The 21954-nt window shown below is 41.7% G+C and overlaps 3 protein-coding genes and 1 pseudogene across 3 annotated transcripts; 3 read left to right on the top strand and 1 right to left on the bottom strand.

Annotated features, from left to right (window-relative positions):
* The first annotated feature begins 337 nt into the window (after positions 1-337).
* Positions 338-1184, top strand: LOC106582311 (gamma-crystallin M3-like). Its single transcript, XM_014165266.2, has 3 exons — positions 338-393; positions 513-761; positions 859-1184. The coding sequence occupies exons 1-3, from the start codon at positions 379-381 to the stop codon at positions 1138-1140; spliced, it is 546 nt and encodes a 181-aa protein (XP_014020741.1). The 5' UTR covers positions 338-378; the 3' UTR covers positions 1141-1184.
* Positions 1185-2114: 930 nt separating this feature from the next.
* LOC106582331 (gamma-crystallin M3-like) lies at positions 2115-6168 on the bottom strand (annotated as a pseudogene).
* Positions 6169-9363: 3195 nt separating this feature from the next.
* LOC106582332 (gamma-crystallin M2) lies at positions 9364-11062 on the top strand. The gene is made up of 3 exons (XM_014165314.2): positions 9364-9561; positions 9791-10033; positions 10649-11062. The coding sequence occupies exons 1-3, from the start codon at positions 9553-9555 to the stop codon at positions 10922-10924; spliced, it is 528 nt and encodes a 175-aa protein (XP_014020789.1). The 5' UTR covers positions 9364-9552; the 3' UTR covers positions 10925-11062.
* A 4047-nt stretch (positions 11063-15109) lies between these two features.
* On the top strand, positions 15110-17443 carry LOC106582333 (gamma-crystallin 1-like). The gene is made up of 3 exons (XM_014165315.2): positions 15110-15238; positions 15664-15994; positions 17087-17443. Exons 2-3 carry the CDS (start codon positions 15980-15982, stop codon positions 17357-17359), a joined length of 288 nt encoding a protein of 95 aa, XP_014020790.1. The 5' UTR covers positions 15110-15238; positions 15664-15979; the 3' UTR covers positions 17360-17443.
* Positions 17444-21954: the final 4511 nt, after the last annotated feature.

The following is a 21954-nucleotide window of genomic DNA, read 5'->3' as shown; positions in this document are numbered from 1 at the left end:
GACCAATACTCAGTGTCCCAGTGAAGCGGCTTTTTGCTTTGCTTAGTTGGCACAGTAGGCAGTGTGCCAACCTCCATCTCTACTTCTAGGTGATGTTGTTTAGAGTTAGGAATCATAGTTCATGTTCCATGATCATCAACGCCATAGGTAAGTCATTTACATGTTTCATTTACTACAGTATACTAACTCTTTCAAATATTATGCAAACACTACTAAAACCAATCATATTGAACCTGCTTTAGTTTACAGTAGATTACATGGTGATGACTCAGGAATTGAACACAATGTGGTTACATATGCTGTGGGCATCTAACAAAGTATAAAAGGGCAAGGGTGGCACAAGCATTTACAGTCAAGTTTAAACAACCAACAGCCACCATGACCATGGGCAGGGTAGGTGGCATTTAAACTAATGTTCATATCATTCTAACTAAATGACTGCTTTTGATGTGTGTCTACTGCACCTTAATTCTGAGTAGGTGTTGTATAGCATTCTAAAACCTTTTCTGCAGATCATCTTTTACGAGGACAAGAACTTCCAGGGTCGTTCCTATGAGACCAGCCAGGACTGCCCTGACATGTCCTCCTACCTGAGCAGGTGCAACTCCTGCAGGGTTGAGAGCGGCTGCTTTATGGTCTACGAGCGCCCCAACTTCATGGGACACCAGATGCTGGTCAGAAGAGGAGAATACCCCGACAACCAGCGCCTGATGGGCATGAGCCAGAGCGACTGCATCAGGTCCAGCCGTATGATCCCCATGGTATGGAAGAAATAGCATTTCTTCCTTTAAATTACAAAGTAGGCTTCTAAAACTGTCATACTTTGGAATTAATTTAAAAAAAATTCTCCACCAACAGCACAGAGGATCCTATAAAATGAAGATCTACGAGAAGGAGAACTTTGGAGGACAGAGCATGGAGCTGATGGATGACTGTGACTCCATCCAGGATCGTTACCGCATGTCTGACTGCCAGTCTGCCCAGGTTATGGATGGCCACTGGCTGATGTTTGAGCAGCCCCACTTCAGAGGCAGGATGATGTACATGAGGCCTGGAGAGTACAGGAGCTTCAAGGATATGGGCATGGGGGCCAAGGGCATGAGGTTCATGAGCATGAGGCGTATCACCGACATATGCTAAATCATCTGATTGTCAATTGTTCAAATAAATGTGCAAAAACACTATGTACAGTATTTGTCTTACTTGATCACCACATACATCCTCTTCATTTTGAAATATCACTTACATTGTATAAGATATGACATGACATGGTATACAACATTTATTATATCTGTGAAAATGAGAAAATACCTAAAAGCATCAATTAAGAGGGCCAAGCACCATTGCTATCAAATATATAGCATTGCAGAGGGCCTCATAAACAAAGAGAGAACATATTAATAATAAAATATAAAACTGTATACCTAAAGGCACAATCAAATCACTGGCTGTAGCTTGTGCTGAAAATCCTTTATGTCTTTATTGTATCATCTGATTGTATTGACAAGTAGATTTGTCTTTCATCTGCATAGCAATGAAATAGCATTCAATGTTTATTGGTTATTATTTCAACAGGATGGCATATATGGAGAGAGAGAATAGTAAAGTTCCTAGCACTGAACCTTGCAGAACACCAAATTCAACTTTCGGTGTTCCGCAAGGTTTAGTTTTTGGACCCTTATTGTTCTATGTAAGCTTAGCCTTGAAAACTAAACATATTTCCATTTTTTTCTTGAAGGCTAATTAAGTGCATAGTCCAATGATCTGAGTAAAAATCAAAACAAAAAAACAAATATATGTACACCTATTTTATAGTAGCTACAACATTTGCATTTGTATTTTTTCTCCTCTAAAGAGCTGTGCTGTCAGAAAATCTAATTTATCCATAAGTAATACAACTGTATTTGAAATAGTATTTCATCACTTTTCATGCTATTTGGTAATTTTGTTTTAATCCAATGCTTATTCAAACAGTGATACATAATCTGAACGTGATTGAAATGGTATTTAAATGTTATTGATAAGTCACATTATTATGTTATATTTCACTTAAAATGTGATGTTTGATTATAGCACAGCTGAAGCAACCCCCATTTTTTTAAATCAATAAATCGACTTGAAAAATATAATGCTGCCAAAACATATCGATGAAGTATCTCAGTAAGGGAACTAAATCCCCAAGGTTTGTCTTGGGGAATCAACTACAGCCAAGTGGACAAATCATTTTAGGTTGTATTTTGAGAGGAACAACCAAAGTCAGTCATTCAATTCTAAATAAATCAGAATATACAACAAAAACCACAATCATTTACAATAAAGGTGGGCAGATACAAAAATGTTCTTAGATGGTATTTTATTGCATTATCACTACGTGTTTCACAATTGAAAAGGGCTACAAATTAAAAGATTTAACAGGATTCCATGATGCGTCTCACATAACTATATCTCATTCTGCTTCTTCCCATCTCCCTGAGGTTTCTGTACTCTCCGGGCCTCATGTAAATCATCCTGCCTCTGAAGTGGGGCTGCTCGTACATCAGCCAGTATCCCTCCATGACCTGGGCAGCCTCGCAGTTGGCCATGCGGTAACGCTCCTGGATGGACTCACAATCCTCCATCATCTCGTGCATCTGACCTCCGAAGTTCTCCCTCTCGTAGATTCTCATCCTGAAGGATCCTCTGCGCTGTTGTGCAAAATAAATCATGCTCATAATCACCACTCCTTTACAGCTGTAATTCCAATTAAAGTATGCCAGGTAGCCTAGCGGTTAAGAGCGTTGGGCCAGTAACCGGAAAGTCACTGGTTTTGTATCCTAGCACCGACTAGGTGAAAAATCTGCCAATGTGCCCCTGGGCAAGGCACTTGAACCGAGTTGCTCTTGGTAAGAGCCTCTGCTAAAGTGTAGGGAAAATTAAGTTTGTCATGGCTGATAAATCTCTTTTGGAACCTAGATGAAATAAGACTTGTGTATTATAAAACTTTTCATATTATTAATACCACATTGCGTTGATTTGAAATGTTCCGTCACATTCAACTGAATCTGTGTAGACATCAACAGCTCCTTACAGCATCCATTGTAACATGAATTAGAGACATTTGGAGATCGGGATTTCCCAGAAGAAAATAACATTAGTTTATAAAACAACACAAGCAAGCCAAACCAATATACATAGGAAATTACAGTTACAGTATGACAATTGTAAAGTTTTTGGTCTGTAATGTATTTTTCGCTATATGTCGGACCCCAGTAAGATTAGCTGTCGTCATTGGCGTCGGCTAATGGGGAACCTAATAAAGAAAATCAAATCAAGCTGGTTTAAGCAGAAATACACCGATGATAAAATATCCCCAGAGATATTGTATCGAGTTATATGGATCACTGAGACTTTCTCCTACCTGAGGGATCATACGGCAGGAGAGGACAGAGTCACTCATTCACATATGCATGTAGTCTGAGTTCTCTCCCCTCCTCAGGAAGAACTGGTTTCCCATGAAGTTGGGGCGCTCGTACGCCATGAAGCAGCCGCTCTCCACCCTGCAGGACTGGCAGTGGGACATGTAGGAGGACATGTCAGGGCAGTCCTGGCTGGTCTCATAAGAGCGGCCCCGGAAGTTCCTGTCCTCGTAGCAATTATCTGAAAGAGACCACACATCAAATGTTCAATTCACTTTCTCAAGTTGTTTGCTGAAGTTCTGTGAAGTTTTGTTACTAATACACAGGATGAGTGACACTAAGCCGTTGCTTTCATCATGCCTGAAAAGACACAGTCACCCTACTATATGTAATGATCTAATTATCCATCTTTGTTTATCTTGATCCCATTTCAAGCTGTCTGCTGTTCTTTTCCATTAGCTGAATCCCAGATGAATATGACTGTGCTGCGTTAGAGGACTGACAGGTTGACCCACATTTGGCTGATCTGTACATACCTTGCCCATGTTTGATGTTGTTTGTGGGATTCTGTCCAATGACCTGGAGCTGCCAGGGGTTTTTTATACAGACAGCAATGGGGTTTTGTTATTCACATTTTCTGGAACCTGATGAATAAGCAGGTCTGCAATCGTCATTCTTTTTTTTGTACTGTCGTGACTTACCAGAAAGGAGTGCCCATGGCACTGAGGACCAGCTGAAGACACACGGAGGAAGCAGGAATGTAGAGAACAGAGTCCATTTCTTACCGTTTAGGAGTAAACCTTTTAGGAGTCTACCATTTAGGAGTCTATCGCTTAGGAATCTAATTTTGAAGAGTCTACCGTTTATTAGTCTACCGTTTAGGAGTCTACCGTTTATTAGTCTACCGTTTAGGAGTCTACCATTTATTAGTCTACCATTTATTAGTCTACCATTTATTAGTCTACCGTTTATTAGTCTACCGTTTATTAGTCTACCGTTTAGGAGTCTACCGTTTATTAGTCTACCGTTTAGGAGTCTACCATTTATTAGTCTACCATTTATTAGTCTACCATTTATTAGTCTACCGTTTATTAGTCTACCGTTTATTAGTCTACCGTTTATTAGTCTACCATTTATTAGTCTACCATTTATTAGTCTACCGTTTATTAGTCTACCGTTTAGGAGTCTACCGTTTATTAGTCTACCGTTTATTAGTCTACCATTTATTAGTCTACCATTTATTAGTCTACCGTTTATTAGTCTACCATTTATTAGTCTACCATTTATTAGTCTACCATTTATTAGTCTACCGTTTATTAGTCTAACATTTATTAGTCTACCATTTATTAGTCTACCATTTATTAGTCTACCGTTTATTAGTCTACCGTTTATTAGTCTACCGTTTATTAGTCTACCATTTATTAGTCTACCATTTATTAGTCTACCGTTTATTAGTCTACCATTTATTAGTCTACCATTTATTAGTCTACCGTTTATTAGTCTACCGTTTATTAGTCTACCGTTTATTAGTCTACCGTTTATTAGTCTACCGTTTATTAGTCTACCGTTTATTAGTCTACCGTTTATTAGTCTACCATTTATTAGTCTACCATTTATTAGTCTACCATTTATTAGTCTACCGTTTATTAGTCTACCGTTTATTAGTCTACCATTTATTAGTCTACCATTTATTAGTCTACCATTTATTAGTCTACCGTTTATTAGTCTACCATTTATTAGTCTACCATTTATTAGTCTACCGTTTATTAGTCTACCGTTTATTAGTCTACCGTTTATTAGTCTACCGTTTATTAGTCTACCGTTTATTAGTCTACCGTTTATTAGTCTACCATTTATTAGTCTACCGTTTATTAGTCTACCGTTTATTAGTCTACCGTTTATTAGTCTACCGTTTATTAGTCTACCATTTATTAGTCTACCGTTTATTAGTCTACCGTTTATTAGTCTACCGTTTATTAGTCTACCATTTATTAGTCTACCATTTATTAGTCTACCATTTATTAGTCTACCGTTTAGGAGTCTACCGTTTAGGAGTCTACCGTTTATTAGTCTACCGTTTATTAGTCTACCGTTTATTAGTCTACCGTTTATTAGTCTACCATTTATTAGTCTACCGTTTATTAGTCTACCGTTTATTAGTCTACCGTTTATTAGTCTACCGTTTATTAGTCTACCGTTTAGGAGTCTACCGTTTAGGAGTCTACCGTTTATTAGTCTACCGTTTATTAGTCTACCGTTTATTAGTCTACCGTTTATTAGTCTACCGTTTATTAGTCTACCGTTTATTAGTCTACCGTTTATTAGTCTACCATTTATTAGTCTACCGTTTATTAGTCTACCGTTTATTAGTGTACCATTTATTAGTCTACCGTTTATTAGTCTACCGTTTATTAGTCTACCGTTTATTAGTCTACCGTTTAGGAGTCTACCATTTATTAGTCTACCATTTATTAGTCTACCATTTATTAGTCTACCATTTATTAGTCTACCATTTATTAGTCTACCGTTTATTAGTCTACCATTTATTAGTCTACTGGAGTCTACCGTTTATTAGTCTACCGTTTATTAGTCTATCGTTTAGGAGTCTACCGTTTATTAGTCTACCGTTTATTAGTCTATCGTTTAGGAGTCTACCATTTATTAGTCTACCGTTTATTAGTCTACCGTTTAGGAGTATACCGTTTAGGAGTCTATCGTTTAGGAGTATACCGTTTAGGAGTCTACCGTTTAGGAGTATACCGTTTAGGAGCATTCCGTTTAGGAGCCTACCGCTTAGGAGTATACCGTTTAGGAGTCTACCGTTTAGGAGTATACCATTTAGGAGTCTATCGTTTAGGAGTATACCGTTTAGGAGTCTACCGTTTAGGAGTATACCGTTTAGGAGCATTCCGTTTAGGAGTCTACCGCTTAGGAGTATACCGTTTAGGAGTCTACCGTTTAGGAGTATACCGTTTAGGTGTCTATCGTTTAGGAGTATACCGTTTAGGAGTATACCGTTTAGGAGTATACCATTTAGGAGTCTATCGTTTAGGAGTATACCGTTTAGGAGTCTACCGTTTAGGAGTTTACCGTGTATTAGTCTACTGTTTAGGAGTATACCATTTAGGAGTCTACCATTTAGGAGTTTACCGTGTATTAGTCTACCGTTTAGGAGTGCCATACAAAAACACAAAATGCTGGTTTTTATTATGATAATAATCAGCACATTTCAGGAAAGTGAGTTTAAACATTGAACTGCCAATATTATACTGAATCTGTTGCTCTCTTTCTCAAGAGAGACTTGTCTATAAAATACAAACGTCAGTCCAATTTCCCACAATAAGTGACCTAAATATGTGGGAACTGACATAGTGCAAATGTCTTTCCACAATAATAATGAAAAATATAAGTTTGTTTTACTCCACTGTTTATGTTTGTGTTGTCATGTGAGTATTTGTAAACATTCAAAGCTATCATTTCAATCTCATGGACAGTCAAACCTGGCATCCATAGCTCTGTGGTTACATTTCCCCAGCCCTATCCCCCATACAAAGCCAATGTTTGTGGCTTTAATCAAGGGCATGCTTCAAAATGCCAACAGTGGTTCAAGAAATCAAAGGTGCTCTATGCATAAATCGCTCCGCCATTTCCTGGTTGCTGAAATTCTAGTAGTTCACTTAATTTCAGTTTATGTAACAAAACAAGCAAGTATAGTGTAGAGGATCATCGTACCATCTAACCGTTTTGAAATATATTTTGCATAAACCAAAAATATTGTATTTTTAGCGGTTTGAAGCAGATATACAAAGCTGAAAGTAAAAGACCCAGAAAGGAAAAGGGAAGCACAGAAATAGTGCACATAGAACAGATCTACCGCTTCTTAGACTTGCTTTCAATGAGAATGACAGATCTACAGTATAACTAAAAGTGACAGTCCATGAGATCGGCATGACAGTTTTAAACATGTTGAAGCTATACATTGTTTGTTTAGAAATACTCAATGGAGTAATACAGCCTTAGATTCAGAGTTAATATATCAAATCACATTTTTCACATCGTTTTGTTATAGAACGGAGTCACAAAGTCCCTATATAGTCATCCAGGAACTCTCTACACTGCACAGAGCTCACAGAGGAGTTCCTTTGTCATTCTTGAAATATGTCAATACTATTTCACAATCCGAGTGAGACATTCATTGAAAGATTGAAGAAATTAAGTCATAGTGGTCACACTTGCAACCTGAGAAAATATCCTTGCTTTGGTTCGGAGTTCATGTTGTGTCATCAATCATTTCAGGCAGTTTTGTTAACAATCAATTGGCATGCTCATTCCTCTGTATCTACTGTAAATTAAGAGCACAGCGGAAGTCACAAAAGGAACACATCAATTCCTACTAAATGATGACTCGATAACTACTATTGGGATGAAAGTTCAGTCGTTAGAGCTGTAGCGACTTCATGCCGTGCCACTGACTAGGAAAGACACCTCCTTCTCCCAATCTACAGTTGACACCAAGATGGAGAAGGACAAACAACCTTCAAATAAGGAGACACCTCTTCATGGGGGAGGAAGATCTCCATTCTTCTTCCATGGCTTCGCCTCATCCAGGAAGACACCCAGTTCAGAGGGAACCATTCTTCCTCATCTTCCACCTTTTCAAAATCAGATTACTGACAACCGTCAAATGGCCACCATTTAATAACAAAGGAACTAGCCCTGGAAAATGATAAAATACTGTGAAGGACATTATTCATGTCCTTCAGAAACTGTCCCGGTCCCCACAGGGGACTCCCTCCTGGACGACCTCTGTAGCACACATAGAACTTTGGGCTAAAGCATTGCTGCCTAACTTCCGTTTCATTAATCCTTTGATATCGCCTTGAGATTGATTTAGTCTCAATCTCAGTGGACAAAGATCAAATATCAACCATAGATTATTGAACAGGGACAGTTTTCCTTTGTTAATGAAGGAGCAATTCGGACCTTGACCTGAGATTACAACAGAATTTTCAAGTAAATTCAATATTGTCTTCTCATCCCGAAGATCCCTGATTGGTTTGAGCGTGTGAAATGTGTGTGTACCTCTGTATTAGTTAGGCTATCTTTCTCTGAGACATTCTTGCCTTGTTCCATCATAGAATTATTTAAATAACTGCTTGCCTGATGCTTTTGGGCCATCTGATTTCATTTTCCCCTTGAGATGCTGTGTCTGTTACCATACCATATATATATATATATATTTACCTTTATTTAATTAGGCAAGTCAGTTAAGAACAAATTCTTATTTTCAATGACGGCCTAGGAACAGTGGGTTAACTGCCTTGTTCAGGGGCAGAACATCAGATTTTTACCTTGTCAGCACGTGGGTTCGATCTTGCAACTTTTCGGTTACTAGCCCAACAGTCTAACCACTAGGCTACCTGGCGAATTCAACAATGAGACGAGACAGTTCTACAACTTCAGACAATGAGACGAGACAGTTCTACAACTCCAGACGATGAGACGAGACAGTTCTACAACTCCAGACGATGAGACCAGACAGTTCTACAACTTCAGACGATGAGACGAGACAGTTCTACAACTCCAGACAATGAGACGAGACAGTTCTACAACTCCAGACAATGAGACCAGACAGTTCTACAACTCCAGACGATGAGACGAGACAGTTCTACAACTCCAGACGATGAGACCAGACAGTTCTACAACTCCAGACGATGAGACCAGACAGTTCTACAACTCCAGACGATGAGACCAGACAGTTGCAAAACAAGACAGTTCCTGAACATCATGCTCAAGACAAAATGAAATCGCCACCCCCCAAAAAACGTTTATAGATCACACAATACTAGACGCCAATAGAAACCAATAAAGGTTCCTTGATAGCAGACTGATTGAAAGCAATCCATATAACGCATTTAGGGGATAGGTTGGGAGACTTGGCCTTTATAACTTTCACGTCACAGTTCTGGCAATTCTTTGATACAGAGCCATTACATTGGGACAAAGGGAAATCAAACTTGAACTAACCATTTTGATGATATGCAAATCAGGCTAATTTAGTTAACAAAGGCTTTACCATTGTCAGCACATTCTGGATTTGGATATAAACCTCGGCAGTGCTGCTGGTGAGTGGGAGGTGAACAATAACAATAAAAAAATGGGAAAGGTGAGAAGAGCCTTTGGATTATATACAAGAATACATTTAAAACTTTACAAAAAAGTTGACATTAGATTTTTGTAACTTCTGTAACTTCAAGCAGCATTGTATGTATTGCAGTATTGCAGCTTCGCCAAAAAAGCAATCGTGACAGCCACAGATTGGAAGACATACTGTATGAAACGTATGGCTTGTATCTTACCAGGCTTTTCTCTTTCTCTCTCTCTCTCTCTTCCAGATCGTATTCTTTGAGGATAAGAATTTCCAAGGTCGTAGTTATGAGTGCAACAGCGACTGCCCAGACCTGCACTCCTACTTCAGCCGCTGTAACTCCATCAGGGTGGAGAGCGGCTGCTGGGTGCTGTACGAGCGCCCCAACTACGGAGGCTACCAGTACGTGCTGACCCCTGGGGAGTACCCTGACCACCAGCAGTGGATGGGCTTCAACGACAACATCAGATCCTGTCGCTCTATTAAAAATGTAAGCCTTCCTACCAATAGTAGGCTACAAACTGTAAGCCTACTAACTTCATCGTTAAGTTTGAAGATGGCACTGATGGATCGGACGTGTGTCAGTAGATAGATACTGACAACTTGAGGCAAGAAGTTGATAATCTGCGCTTCTTGATTTGCTATATTTCCAGCATTCTTTGCTTTTTGACAGATCTTTCCCAGATCTTAAATGTTCTACATTTTATATCAGAGAGACATCATAAACTTGTCATTTATATTACATTTGGGTTTTGGCAATTAGGATGTTAAAAAGTATCTGACCAGATTTGGATGCAGGGCAGTGAATGGAATGCCCCAGGGTGCACCAACCAGGCAATGATCAGTCAAAAGCCAACAGACAATAAGGAGAGATAAAAGGCTCATGTTTTGGCAGCAGTTTCCCTCACGTCCAGGCCCATGCACATCAATTGTTGAAGGAAACCAGGACAACAGCCAAGAAACCCATTTAAAGAGGCATTCCAAAGGCCTAATATTGTTAAGAACATACAGAGTAATGGCAATTTAAATAATTAAAGTGATTACTTTTATATTAATAATTAAGGATACTGGCATTTATGTATTTTTGGTTGTATTTATTTTGCAGGTCTATGAAAATTCCTACAAGATCAGGTTCTATGACAGGCCAGATTTAGCTGGCCAGATGGCAGAGTGGAGCGAAGACTGCCCATCGGTCAACAAAGCCTTCAAGTTCTGTGAATTCCACTCTGCTGTAGTGATAGACGGTGCCTGGGTCTTCTATGAGCTGCCCAACTACAGGGGGCAGCAGTACTTCCTGGAGCGTGGAGAGTACCGTAACTTCACAGACTGGGGCGCCACCTCCCCTGTCGTGGGCTCCTTCCGCAGGATCACAGAGTTTTAGAATCCTAAGACCCCTATTGTTTTAGTTCTAGAGCCCTACGACTACATCCTTTCCCATTAACCTCTCTGCCGTTCTTATGACACCCACCTCTGTGTGAGAGTGTTGCAGTCCAACAAATAAAACCGTGTCTAATCTGCACACACGCTGCTGTCTTCATTACTTTGACATGGGTATCAACACAGGGCACACATGTATGTCAACACCAGTAGATCTACTTACTCAGTTTTCTTTAATAATCTTTGCTAGCATTTCATCAACTGTAGAACAGAATATAACAGAATAGAATAATATATAACAGTTTATTGCCCTCCAAGGAAATAAGTATTTACACAATTCTGTAAAGGTTAACAATAAAAATGAACATACAATACAAGTCATAATGAAAAGTTGGATGATAACAGAAGATGCATGTTTAAATTCAAGACACATTACAATGAATCAGAATGTTACTGTGCCACTCAAAGACCTAGAATACCATATCATATCAGCACACAACACAGTTCAGTAAGAATTGGATTAAGAAGGAAAGTCTCTGAACAAAGGAATGTACAAGTAACTGCCAAAATAAAGGAAACACCAACATAAAGTGTCTTAATAGGGTGTTGGGCCACCATGAACAAAAACAGCTTTAATGCACCTTGGCATATATTCTACAAGTGTCTGGAACTCTGTTGGAGGAATACAACACAATTTTTTCCACAAGAAATTCTATAATTTGGTGTTTTGTTAATGGTGGTGAAAAATGCTGTCTCAGGCGCATCTCTAGAATCTCCAATAAGTGTTAATTTGGGTTGAGATCTGGTGACTGAGATGGCCATGGCATATTGTTCACATAATTTTCATGCTCATCAAACCATTCAGTGACCAATCGTGCCCTGTGGATGGAGGCCTTGTCATCCTATAGGGCCATAGCCATGGTAGTCAAGATATTTGCAAAAATAATGGCCTGACCTGCATTTTTATACAGTTGAAGTCGGAAGTTTACATACACTTAGGTTGGAATTATTAAAACTCGTTTTTCAACCACTCCACAAATTTCTTGTTAACAAACTATAGTTTTGGCAAGTCGGTTAGGACATCTACTTCGTGCATGACTGTCACTGTCTTCAAACTCCCTGTCATAAATGAGCCAAGGCGCAGCGTGCATGTACTTCCACATCTTTAATGGAAGTGAAACCTTTCACAAAAAACAGGTCAAATCAAACGTGACGCAACTGTGGCGCACACAAACACTCACAGAAAATAATAATTACCCACAAACACAGGTGGGAAAACGGCTGCCTAAGTATGATCCCCAATCAGAGACAACGATAAACAGCTGCCTTTGATTGGGAACCATACTAGGCCAACAAAGAAATAGAAACATAGATATGCCCACCCAAGTCACACCCTGACCTAACCAAATAGAGAATAAAAAAGGCTCTCTAAGGTCAGGGCGTGACAGTACCCCCCCCCAAAGGTGCGGACTCAGGCTGCAAACCTGAACCTATAGGGGAGGGTCCGGGTGGGCATCTCCTCTCGGTCGCCGGAGACTCCGGACTGCAGACCGTCTCTGGAGACTCCGGAACTTGGCTCCTCACTGGAGGCTACGGGCCATGGATCATCACGGGAGGCTTCGTGCCATGGATCATCACCGGAGGCTTCGTGCCATGGATCATCACCGGAGGCTTCGTGCCATGGATCATCACCGGAGGCTTCGTGCCATGGATCATCACTGGAGGCTTCGTGCCATGGATCATCACTGGAGGCTTCGGGCCATGGATCATCACTGGAGGCTTCGGGCCATGGATCATCACCGGAGGCTTCGTGCCATGGATCATCACCGGAGGCTTCGTGCCATGGATCATCACTGGAGGCTTCGTGCCATGGATCATCACTGGAGGCTTCGGGCCATGGATCATCACTGGAGGCTTCGGGCCATGGATCATCACTACAGGCTTTGTGCCATGGATCATCACTACAGGCTTCGTGCCATGGATCAACACTGGAGGCTTCGTGCGCAGAGCCGACGCAGGATATCCTGGGCTGAAGAGACGCACCGGAGATCAGGAGCGCTGAGCCGGCACAATCCGTCCTGGCTGAATGCCCACTCTAGCACGGCAAATGCGGGGAGCTGGCACAGAGCGCACCGGGCTGTGGATGCGTACCAGAGACACAGTACGAGTAACCGCAAAGCATGGTGCCTGCACGGTCACACGCTCTTTACAGCGAGTTGGCTCTGGTCTGAAACCTCGCTCCGCCAACCAACCCGTGTGCCCCCCCCTATTTTTTTGGGGGGGGGCTGCCTCTCGTGCTTGCGTCGTGGTTGATTCTCCCCGGTCCAGCTCGTCTTCCCAGTAGGCGCACGCTGCTTGGCCTTTTTGTGGTGGGTAATTCTGTCACGGTCACTGTCTTCAAACTCCCTGTCATAAATGAGCCAAGGCGCAGCGTGCATGTACTTCCACATCTTTAGATAATCCTTTATTGGATCATATTCCAATGTTCTGACTGTGAAACAAGTTCATGTTGATCTAACTCCTGGATCTTAATTAAGCTGTGTTGATCCTGGATCGTCATTAAGCTGTGTTGATCCTGGATCGTCATTAAGTTGTGTTGATCCTGGATCGTCATTAAGCTGTGTTGATCCTGGATCGTCATTAAGCTGTGTTGATCCTGGATCGTCATTAAGCTGTGTTGATCCTGGATCGTCATTAAGCTGTGTTGATCCTGGATCGTCATTAAGCTGTGTTGATCCTGGATCGTCATTAAGCTGTGTTGATCCTGGATCGTCATTAAGCTGTGTTGATCCTGGATCTGTCTATAACAATTTTGTAAATCAGTGCAAATAAAATGAATAACTTAACCAATAGCTAAAGCTAGCTACAATCAGAATCATAGAACTATATCGCCTTACTAAAGTTGTTAGAAATCTGTGTTGGTGTTGTGCTGGTGGGCTTTTCTGCAAGTTAAATACTTTATATACAGTTGCTTTGGTTTGAAACAGAGCTACAGTATATGGATGAAAAAATGCAGAGGGAGACTGCAGAAATTAATGTCACTTTTAACCTCTACACAACATAATTCATGGTTTCATCAACTACAGCATGAATGCCAACAGTTGGCATACTGAGTAAAGAATGCATTAGCATGAACTGTATGAACTGCATAGAGAATCATATTTGGCCTCATTAGGATTTTACCTTTATGACTCTGTACGACTGGCCTAACTGTAAAGTTTTCTTAAATGTTACATTTGTTCACGTTTTAATAGTAATTTCAATGTAAATATAAAGGATTATCTAAATTAAGGGATACTGTCAGGGTTTTTTTCTGGATCAAAATGGGGCGTAGGTGGTGGGCATGGCGGGGTGTGGCAGTGGGCTTGGCCATTAGTGCGGTCGCCAACCCAACGTTTTAGAGGCCCTCCTCTTGGCCGCATAGAGAACATTTAGCTATTTTAAAGCTAGTTTCCTGCAATTCTACACATGTTGTCATAGCTTATGCCATGTTCTTATGCTATCGGAGTGACTCAAACATTCTAACAAAATCAATGTGGGCCCCATGCCATGGAAAAAAATACTCCTGAATGGATCATTTTGGGAATTTAAAATTCTCTGTGACTGTCTAGTTTTTATAATTATAAGTTCTCAAAGATGATCGTATTAAAAAATATATTGGTCTATTATCTTTTCTATATACTGTATATCTGTTTTTGTTGTTTTAAGTTTACACTGAAAACCTTTTACCATGTGTTGGAATCTTGCGGTGTATTGAACTGTAAGGGCATTCCAAGACTAAGATTATAATCCTTCTACTCTATATGAGTAACTCCATGTTGGTAGACTCATTCTACAGTAAATGTGGTGTGCTGTACAGTAGCCAAGATGGAGGGTGGGGCATGATGGCTGTTGGAAATGCTCCTATCAGTTCCATTGCAAATGTTAAAGCTTACAGGACAGAGCCGTGTGGCCAGAAGCCAACTTCATGGAGGCCATCGCACTACCAGCTGCCCAGAAAACAATGTAATTACATCAATAAATCATTTCCTGGAATCGGGCGTTGTATGATCGAAAGGTCAGCTGGTATACAATTACCGGACAAACATTGTATAAAGTGGGTGCACTTTTAAAACATTTGCCACATCAGCTATTGTGCCGATAACAATGCTGAGGCTATTCAAATGACAATGATTCCCCTGGCATTGCATTTCAATGTCCCACATATATAAATATGGTCCACACCAGTAGTGATACTGCTGTATATGATAGGGGGGTATAAACATTCAGTTATCAAAAAAGTCAGAGATAAGCCCCAATCATGGACCGCATCGGAAAGGTAGGTCATTTAACTGTAATTTTCCTTTTGACACCACCTCCATATTCTTACCTAACAGGGTTGCAAAACTCCAGAAACGTTTCCATGTTCCTTGGTTTTTCAGAAATCCTGGTTGGAGGATTCCCGGAATCAGGAAGGAATGAGCGGATAGGGAATCCTCCAACTGGGAATCCTCCAACTGGGAATCCTCCAACTGGGAATCCTCCAACTGGGATTTCTGAATATCCTGGGAACTTTGTGAAAGTTTCAGAAAATGTGCAACCATCTAATTTACCTTGCATACTCTCACCCACTAGCCTGGTCAAGCAGACTGACCACTGTGCTCACGTTTAGTTAGTCTTGAAGTTAAACAAAATGTGAGCTATCGCAAGATCAGTTTGGTTTCTCTAGGCTACTCACCCACTTCCCCTCTTCTCAATCCACAGATCATCTTCTATGAGGACAAAAACTTCCAGGGTCACCACTTTGAATGCAGTAGCGATTGACCTGAGCTGAGCTCCCACTTAAGCCGCTGCAACTCCATCCGGGTGGAGAGTGGGTACTGGGTGCTGTAGGAGAGGCCCAACTACCTGGGCTCTCAGTACATCCTGACCAGGGGGGAGTACCCTGACTACCAGCGCTGGATGGGCTACAATGACAACATCAGGTCCTGCCGCATCATCCGCAATCTAAGTCCCACCCAGGAGGCCAAGGGTTTGGCTTCAAGATTGGGGCCATGCCGGGCAGCGTTGGTTTGGGTTAATGCCAATAGAGAATGTAATTCTATTTTTTTATCTCTCCCTACCTCTCTCTCAACCTTCCTCTCTCAATCACACACATGCGCACACAGAGGTTGGCACACACAAACCTGCGTGTTACAACATGTGTCCTGTGCAGCATAACGGCAGGCTTATGAGGAGACTGAGAAATACACAGAAATAGTAGATAAGATCAATGTTGTAGCAAAGCTAAGTTCACACAACTCAAAACCTAGAAAACACAGTTGCTGTATGTTAGAGCTCTGGAGGATGCTTCTTGGAGAAAGAGTGTCAAGTGTCTTCCCCATATAAAATTCTGTGAAAAATAACTGCCACCGCACAGTAGCCACATCATGTGGAACCAAACCTTGCATATCTCCACGTAGCATTTTCCCACAATAGCTTTACCCACTATCTCATCAATCATACTGTACAACCAAATGTCCTGAATATGCTGTATTGCATTCAATCAAAATCAGTAACCAGGTATTGGAAGAAAACCTATGAAAACCTACTAATATGTAGGTGTATCGTTATGATCCACACTGTAGCCTAGTGGATTACTAACTACCTATATCCAAATGTGAAATCTAACAGCACAGGTGTGGAATCAGATATGCAATGCCTTAAAACAGTTAAAAAGTTATGAGCATGGGTATATACATAAAGCCATGACTGCATGGAACTCTATTCCACATCAAGTAACTGACGCAAGCAGTAAAATTAGATGTAAAAAACATAAAAAACACCGTATGGAACAGCGGAGACTGTGAAGCAACACAAACATTGGCACACACACACACACACACACACACACACACACACACACACACACACACACACACACACACACACACACACACACACACACACACACACACACACACACACACACACACACACTATACATACACATTCATTTAGTACTGTAGATATGTGGTTATGGTGGAGTAGGGGCCTGAGGGCACACAGTGTGTTGTGAAATCTGTGAATGTGTTAAATGGTATAAACTGCCTTCATTTTGCTGGACCCAAGGAAGAGTAGCTGCTGCTTTGGCATGGGGATCCATAATAAATACAAATACCCTCTCTGTTCCCTCTTTGTATTCTAGACCTCTGGCATGTTCAGGATCCGCCTCTACAAGCGTCCTGACTTTGCCGGTCAGATGATGGAGTTCAGCGAAGACAAGCCTAACCTCCCCGAGCGCTGGTCTCACCGCGAGGTGCACTCCTGCAATGTGATGGACGGCGCCTGGGTGTTCTACGAGCACCCCAACTACCGCGGCCGCCAGCACCTGCTGGAGAGGGCAGAGTACCGCTGCTTCACCGAGTGGAACGCCATGCACCCTAACGTGGGGTCCATCCGCCGTGTTCAGAACATTTAGAGTTGCCTCACTACATGCCTGTTAATAGTCATAAGTGTTATTTCACATTTATTAATACAATTAAAATATTGTGTTCAAATGATAGATGAACCTCGGTCTTTCTTTGGTATTCGTTTCGGTAGTCCATTGTTGTCATAGTCACAAAAACGTTTTCAAGATATCCAACTTTCAAAATACAGAAATCATCCGCTTATGATGCAAAATGATAATTCTTCTAAATCAAGGGGTATATTTCATTCAGATAAATTACTTTAATGGGTTAGAAAGGAGTCAATTCAATTAACTTAAATCATGCAAAGATTGGATGCTGCAACTATCATGACTTATTGCAGTCAGACTAACAATACTTATTGCAGACTATGAAACTCCTTGCAGATAATCAAAACTTATTACAGACTATCAATACTTATTACAGACTATCAATTCTTATTGCTCACTATCAAGACTGATCACAGGCCATCAAGACTTATTGCAGGCTGTCAAGACTCATCATAGGCCATCAAAACTTTTTACAGACCAGCAAGATTTATTGAGTACTATCAATATTTGTTAGACTATCAACGCTTATCGCAGACTATCAAGATTTATCGCAGACTATCAAGACTTATTGCAGAATCAGACTGGCAAAGCATTCCACTCTTCTCTTTGTTTCTGATGTTCTATTCTCTCATTGAGCCAGCACCTACTGTCCATTGACTCCCATTCTGGTTATCAACGGGAAACTCTCTCTACCCCTCTACTGGAATTGCTCACCATATACTTTAATACCTGAATTTCAGTGGAAAAGAAATATAAATAAATAAATAAATATACTCTCTACTTCTGGTCAATACAGTTGTTTTCTGTCAATAACATGAAATGCTAAATATTTCAGATAGAGATTGGGTGTAACTAGGGAAACTATGAAGTTTTGCAAAAAAATATGTGGTAAAGGTATTAGGCCTATGTATTGTCTCTGTTTGTAGGGCCCAGGTGGGAGGGTTGGAGAGAGATGGGTGTGTGTGATGCGTCAGGTCAGGGGGGCAGGCCTATGTTTGCCCGCGGTACATGATGTGGTATGCCAGGAGTCCAGCACCGTTACCATAGAAAGTGGTCAATAGGCAGCATGCAGTTAAACCTTCTAACAAAGAGGTCGGACCACTGTGCTGATGACTCATGGGATTTGCCAATGGGGTCCAGCGCATGCCAGTCCCGCTTGGTGCTGATACTAGCAGGCACAGGGCTCTCTGAAACAACACAGGCCTTTTCAACAAAAAGGCCCTATGCCAGCACTTTCCCCCAGCGGGGTCACTGGCCTCCACTATACCCTTGTTTACCTAAACTGGCCTCTTCTAGCATGGACGCCAAATAGCATGGACGCCAAAATGCGCAGAGGTTTAGGAAGACAGACAGATTATACATGGGGGTGCAGTTACACTGAGTTACACAGACAGTGACCCCTGCTGTTTGGTGTGGTGTGTCACACCTGGGTCATATAGTGATAGCAAAATGTCCTCCATCCAGATAGGGGAGCCAGCCATGCTTGCCCTGGTCAACAACTGAGAGGAAATACGCTTGAATGACATTGCCAAATGGTTAGTGCAATCCAGAATCCTTGGGACGTTCCTACCTTAAACCCCTACCCTTAACCTTACCCTAATCCTAACCTTAACCCTAACCTTAACCATTACCTTCACCATTTTAAATGTCAACTTCAATGGTGTAATGTCAGGACGTCCCAAGGATCCAAGATAGCTGGGACCATTGACAAATACAGGGAATGTTTCAGGGTTTTGACTTTGGTAATGAATAAGAAGAACTTACAGGAAGGTGTACACACTTAGAAAAAAAGGTGCTATCAAGAACCAAAAAAGATCCTCATAGGAGAACCCACATGAGTCAACCTGGAACCAAAAGGGGTTCTTCAAAGGGTTCTCCTATGAGAACCCTTTTGGAACCCTTTTTTCTAAGAGTGTACCAAGCCAAAGCCCTGTCACTAGGCCAACTCAGGGGTTAATTACCTGGTACCTGTGGGGTCTGCCACTGCATCTCATACCAATGGAGAATCTCTGTGTCCATTGAAGACATCTGACACAACGACCTAGCAGGCTGCCACCATAACATCACAGCTTGGGGATTTAATCTACAGAGCTTTGCTTCTACCCAGGCCCAGGGAATGACAATAGACAGAGAAGGCCCAAACTACCAGGCGATACAGTAGAGATGTGCACCCAGTGGCGACCCGCCATTCAGGCAATACAGTACAGACATGCATGCACGCAGCGGCGACCCATTTTGAGCCCCACCTGTTTAGCTAAAAAAATAAATAATAATAAATCAGCAAAAAAAGAAACTTCCCTTTTTCAGGACCCTGTCTTTGAAAGATAATTCGTAAAAATCTAAATAACTTCACAGATCTTCATTGTAAAGGGTATAACACTGTTTCCTAGGCTTGTTCAGTGAACCATAAACAATTAATGAACATGCACCTGTGAAACGGTCATTAAGACACTAACAGCTAACAGTAGGCAATTAAGGTCACAGTTATGAAAACTTAGGACACTAAAGAGACCTTTCTACTGACTCTGAAAAACACCAAAAGAAAGATGCCCAGGGTCCCTGCTCATCTGCGTGAATGTGCCTTAGGCATGCTGCAAGGAGGCATGAGGACTGCAGATGTGGCCAGGGCAATAAATTGCAATGTCCGTACTGTGAGAAGCCTATGACAGCGCTACAGGGAGACAGGACGGACAGCTGATCGTCCTCGCAGTGGCAGACCACGTGTAACAACACCTGCACAGGATTGGTAAATCCGAACATCACACCTGCTGGACAGGTACAGGATGGCAACAACAACAGCCCGAGTCACACCAGGAACGCACAATCCCTCCATCAGTGCTCAGACTGTCCGCAATAGGCTGAGAGAGGCTGGACTGAGGGCTTGTAGGCCTGTTGTAAGGCAGGTCCTCACCAGACATCACTGGCAACAACGTTGCCTATGGGCACAAACCCACTGTCGCAGGACCAGACAGGACTGGCAAAAAGTGCTCTTGACTGACGAGTCATGGTTTTGTCTCACCAGGGGTGATGGTCGGATTCACGGTTATTGTCGAAGGAATGAGCGTTACACCGAGGCCTGTACTCTGGTGCGGGATCGATTTGGAGGTCGAGGGTCCATCATGGTTTGGGGCGGTGTGTCACAGCATCATCGGACTGATCTTGTTGTCATTGCAGGCAATCTCAACGCTGTGCATTACAGGGAAGACATCCTCCTCCCTTATGTGGTACCCTTCCTGCAGGCTCATCCTGGCATGACAATGCCACCAGCCATACCGCGCGTGATTTCCTGCAGGACAGGAATATCAGTGCTCTGCCATGGCCAGCGAAGAGCCCGGATCTCAATCCCATTGAGCACATCTGGGACCTGTTGGATCGGAGGGTGAGGGCCATTCCCCCCAGAAATGTCCAGGAACTTGCAGGTGCCTTGGTGGAAGAGTGGGTAACATCTTTTATTTATTTTTTATTTAACTAGGCAAGTCAGTTAAGAACAAATAATTTTTTACAATTACAGCCTACACTGGCCAAACCTGGGCGACTCTGGGACAATGGTGCGCCGCCCTATGGGACTCCCAATCACGGCCGGTTGTGATACAGCCTGGATTCGAATCAGGGTGTCTGTAGTGACGCCTCTTGCACTGAGATGCAGTGCCTTAGACTGCTGCGCCACTTGGGATCTCACAGCAAGAACTGACAAATTTGGTGCAGTCCATGAGGAGGAGAAACACTTCAGTACTTAATGCAGCTGGTGGCCACACCAGATACTGACTGTTACTTTTGATTTTGACCCCCCTTTGTTCAGGGACACATTATTCAATTTCTGTTTGTCACATGTCTGTGGAACTTGTTCAGTTTATGTCTCAGTTGTTGAATGTTATGTTCATACAAATATTTACACATGTTAAGATTGCTGAAAATAAACGCAGCTGAAAGTGAGAGGACCTTTCTTTTTTTTCTGAGTTTATAATATATGCTGTATATATATATTTTTTTCTCCAACTAAAATCAAAATGCATTAGTCACATTAACATATTCAGCAGATGTTATTGCGGGTGTAGCGAAATGCTTCTGTTCCTAGCTCCAACAGTGCAGTAATATCTACCAATTCACAATAATACACACAAATCTAAAAGTAAAAGAATGGAATTAAGAAATATCTAAATATTAGGATGAGCAATGTCGGAGTGGCATTGACTAAAATACAGTAAAATAGAATACAGTATATACATATGAAATGAGTAAACCAGTATATAAACATTATTAAAGTGACTAGTGTTCCATTATTAAAGTGACCTGTGTCTATGTTTATAGGGCAGCAGACTCTAAGGTGCAGGGTTGAGTAACCAGGTGGTAGCCGGCGATTGATGGCTATTTAACAGTCTAATGGCCTTGAGATATTAGCTGTTTTTCAATCTCTCGGTCCCAGCTTTAATGCACCTGTACTGACCTCGCCTTCTGGATGGTAGTGGGGTGAACAGCCCGTGGATCGGGTGGTTGATGTCCTTGATGATGTTTTTGGCCTTCCTGTGACATACCTGTTTTGCATGTTATTTTGGCAT

This window comes from Salmo salar, chromosome ssa21 (assembly GCF_905237065.1).
Source record: "Salmo salar chromosome ssa21, Ssal_v3.1, whole genome shotgun sequence".
Taxonomy (NCBI): domain Eukaryota; kingdom Metazoa; phylum Chordata; class Actinopteri; order Salmoniformes; family Salmonidae; genus Salmo; species Salmo salar.
Note: the sequence above shows the minus strand (reverse complement) of the source record. Positions and strands in the feature narration are given on the sequence as shown.

Coding starts and splice junctions, on each gene's coding strand:
- LOC106582311 (XM_014165266.2), top strand. Junction 762..858: donor CCAGCCGTATGATCCCCATG/GTATGGAAGAAA, acceptor CTCCACCAACAG/CACAGAGGATCCTATAAAAT.
- LOC106582332 (XM_014165314.2), top strand. Junction 10,034..10,648: donor CCTGTCGCTCTATTAAAAAT/GTAAGCCTTCCT, acceptor TTTATTTTGCAG/GTCTATGAAAATTCCTACAA.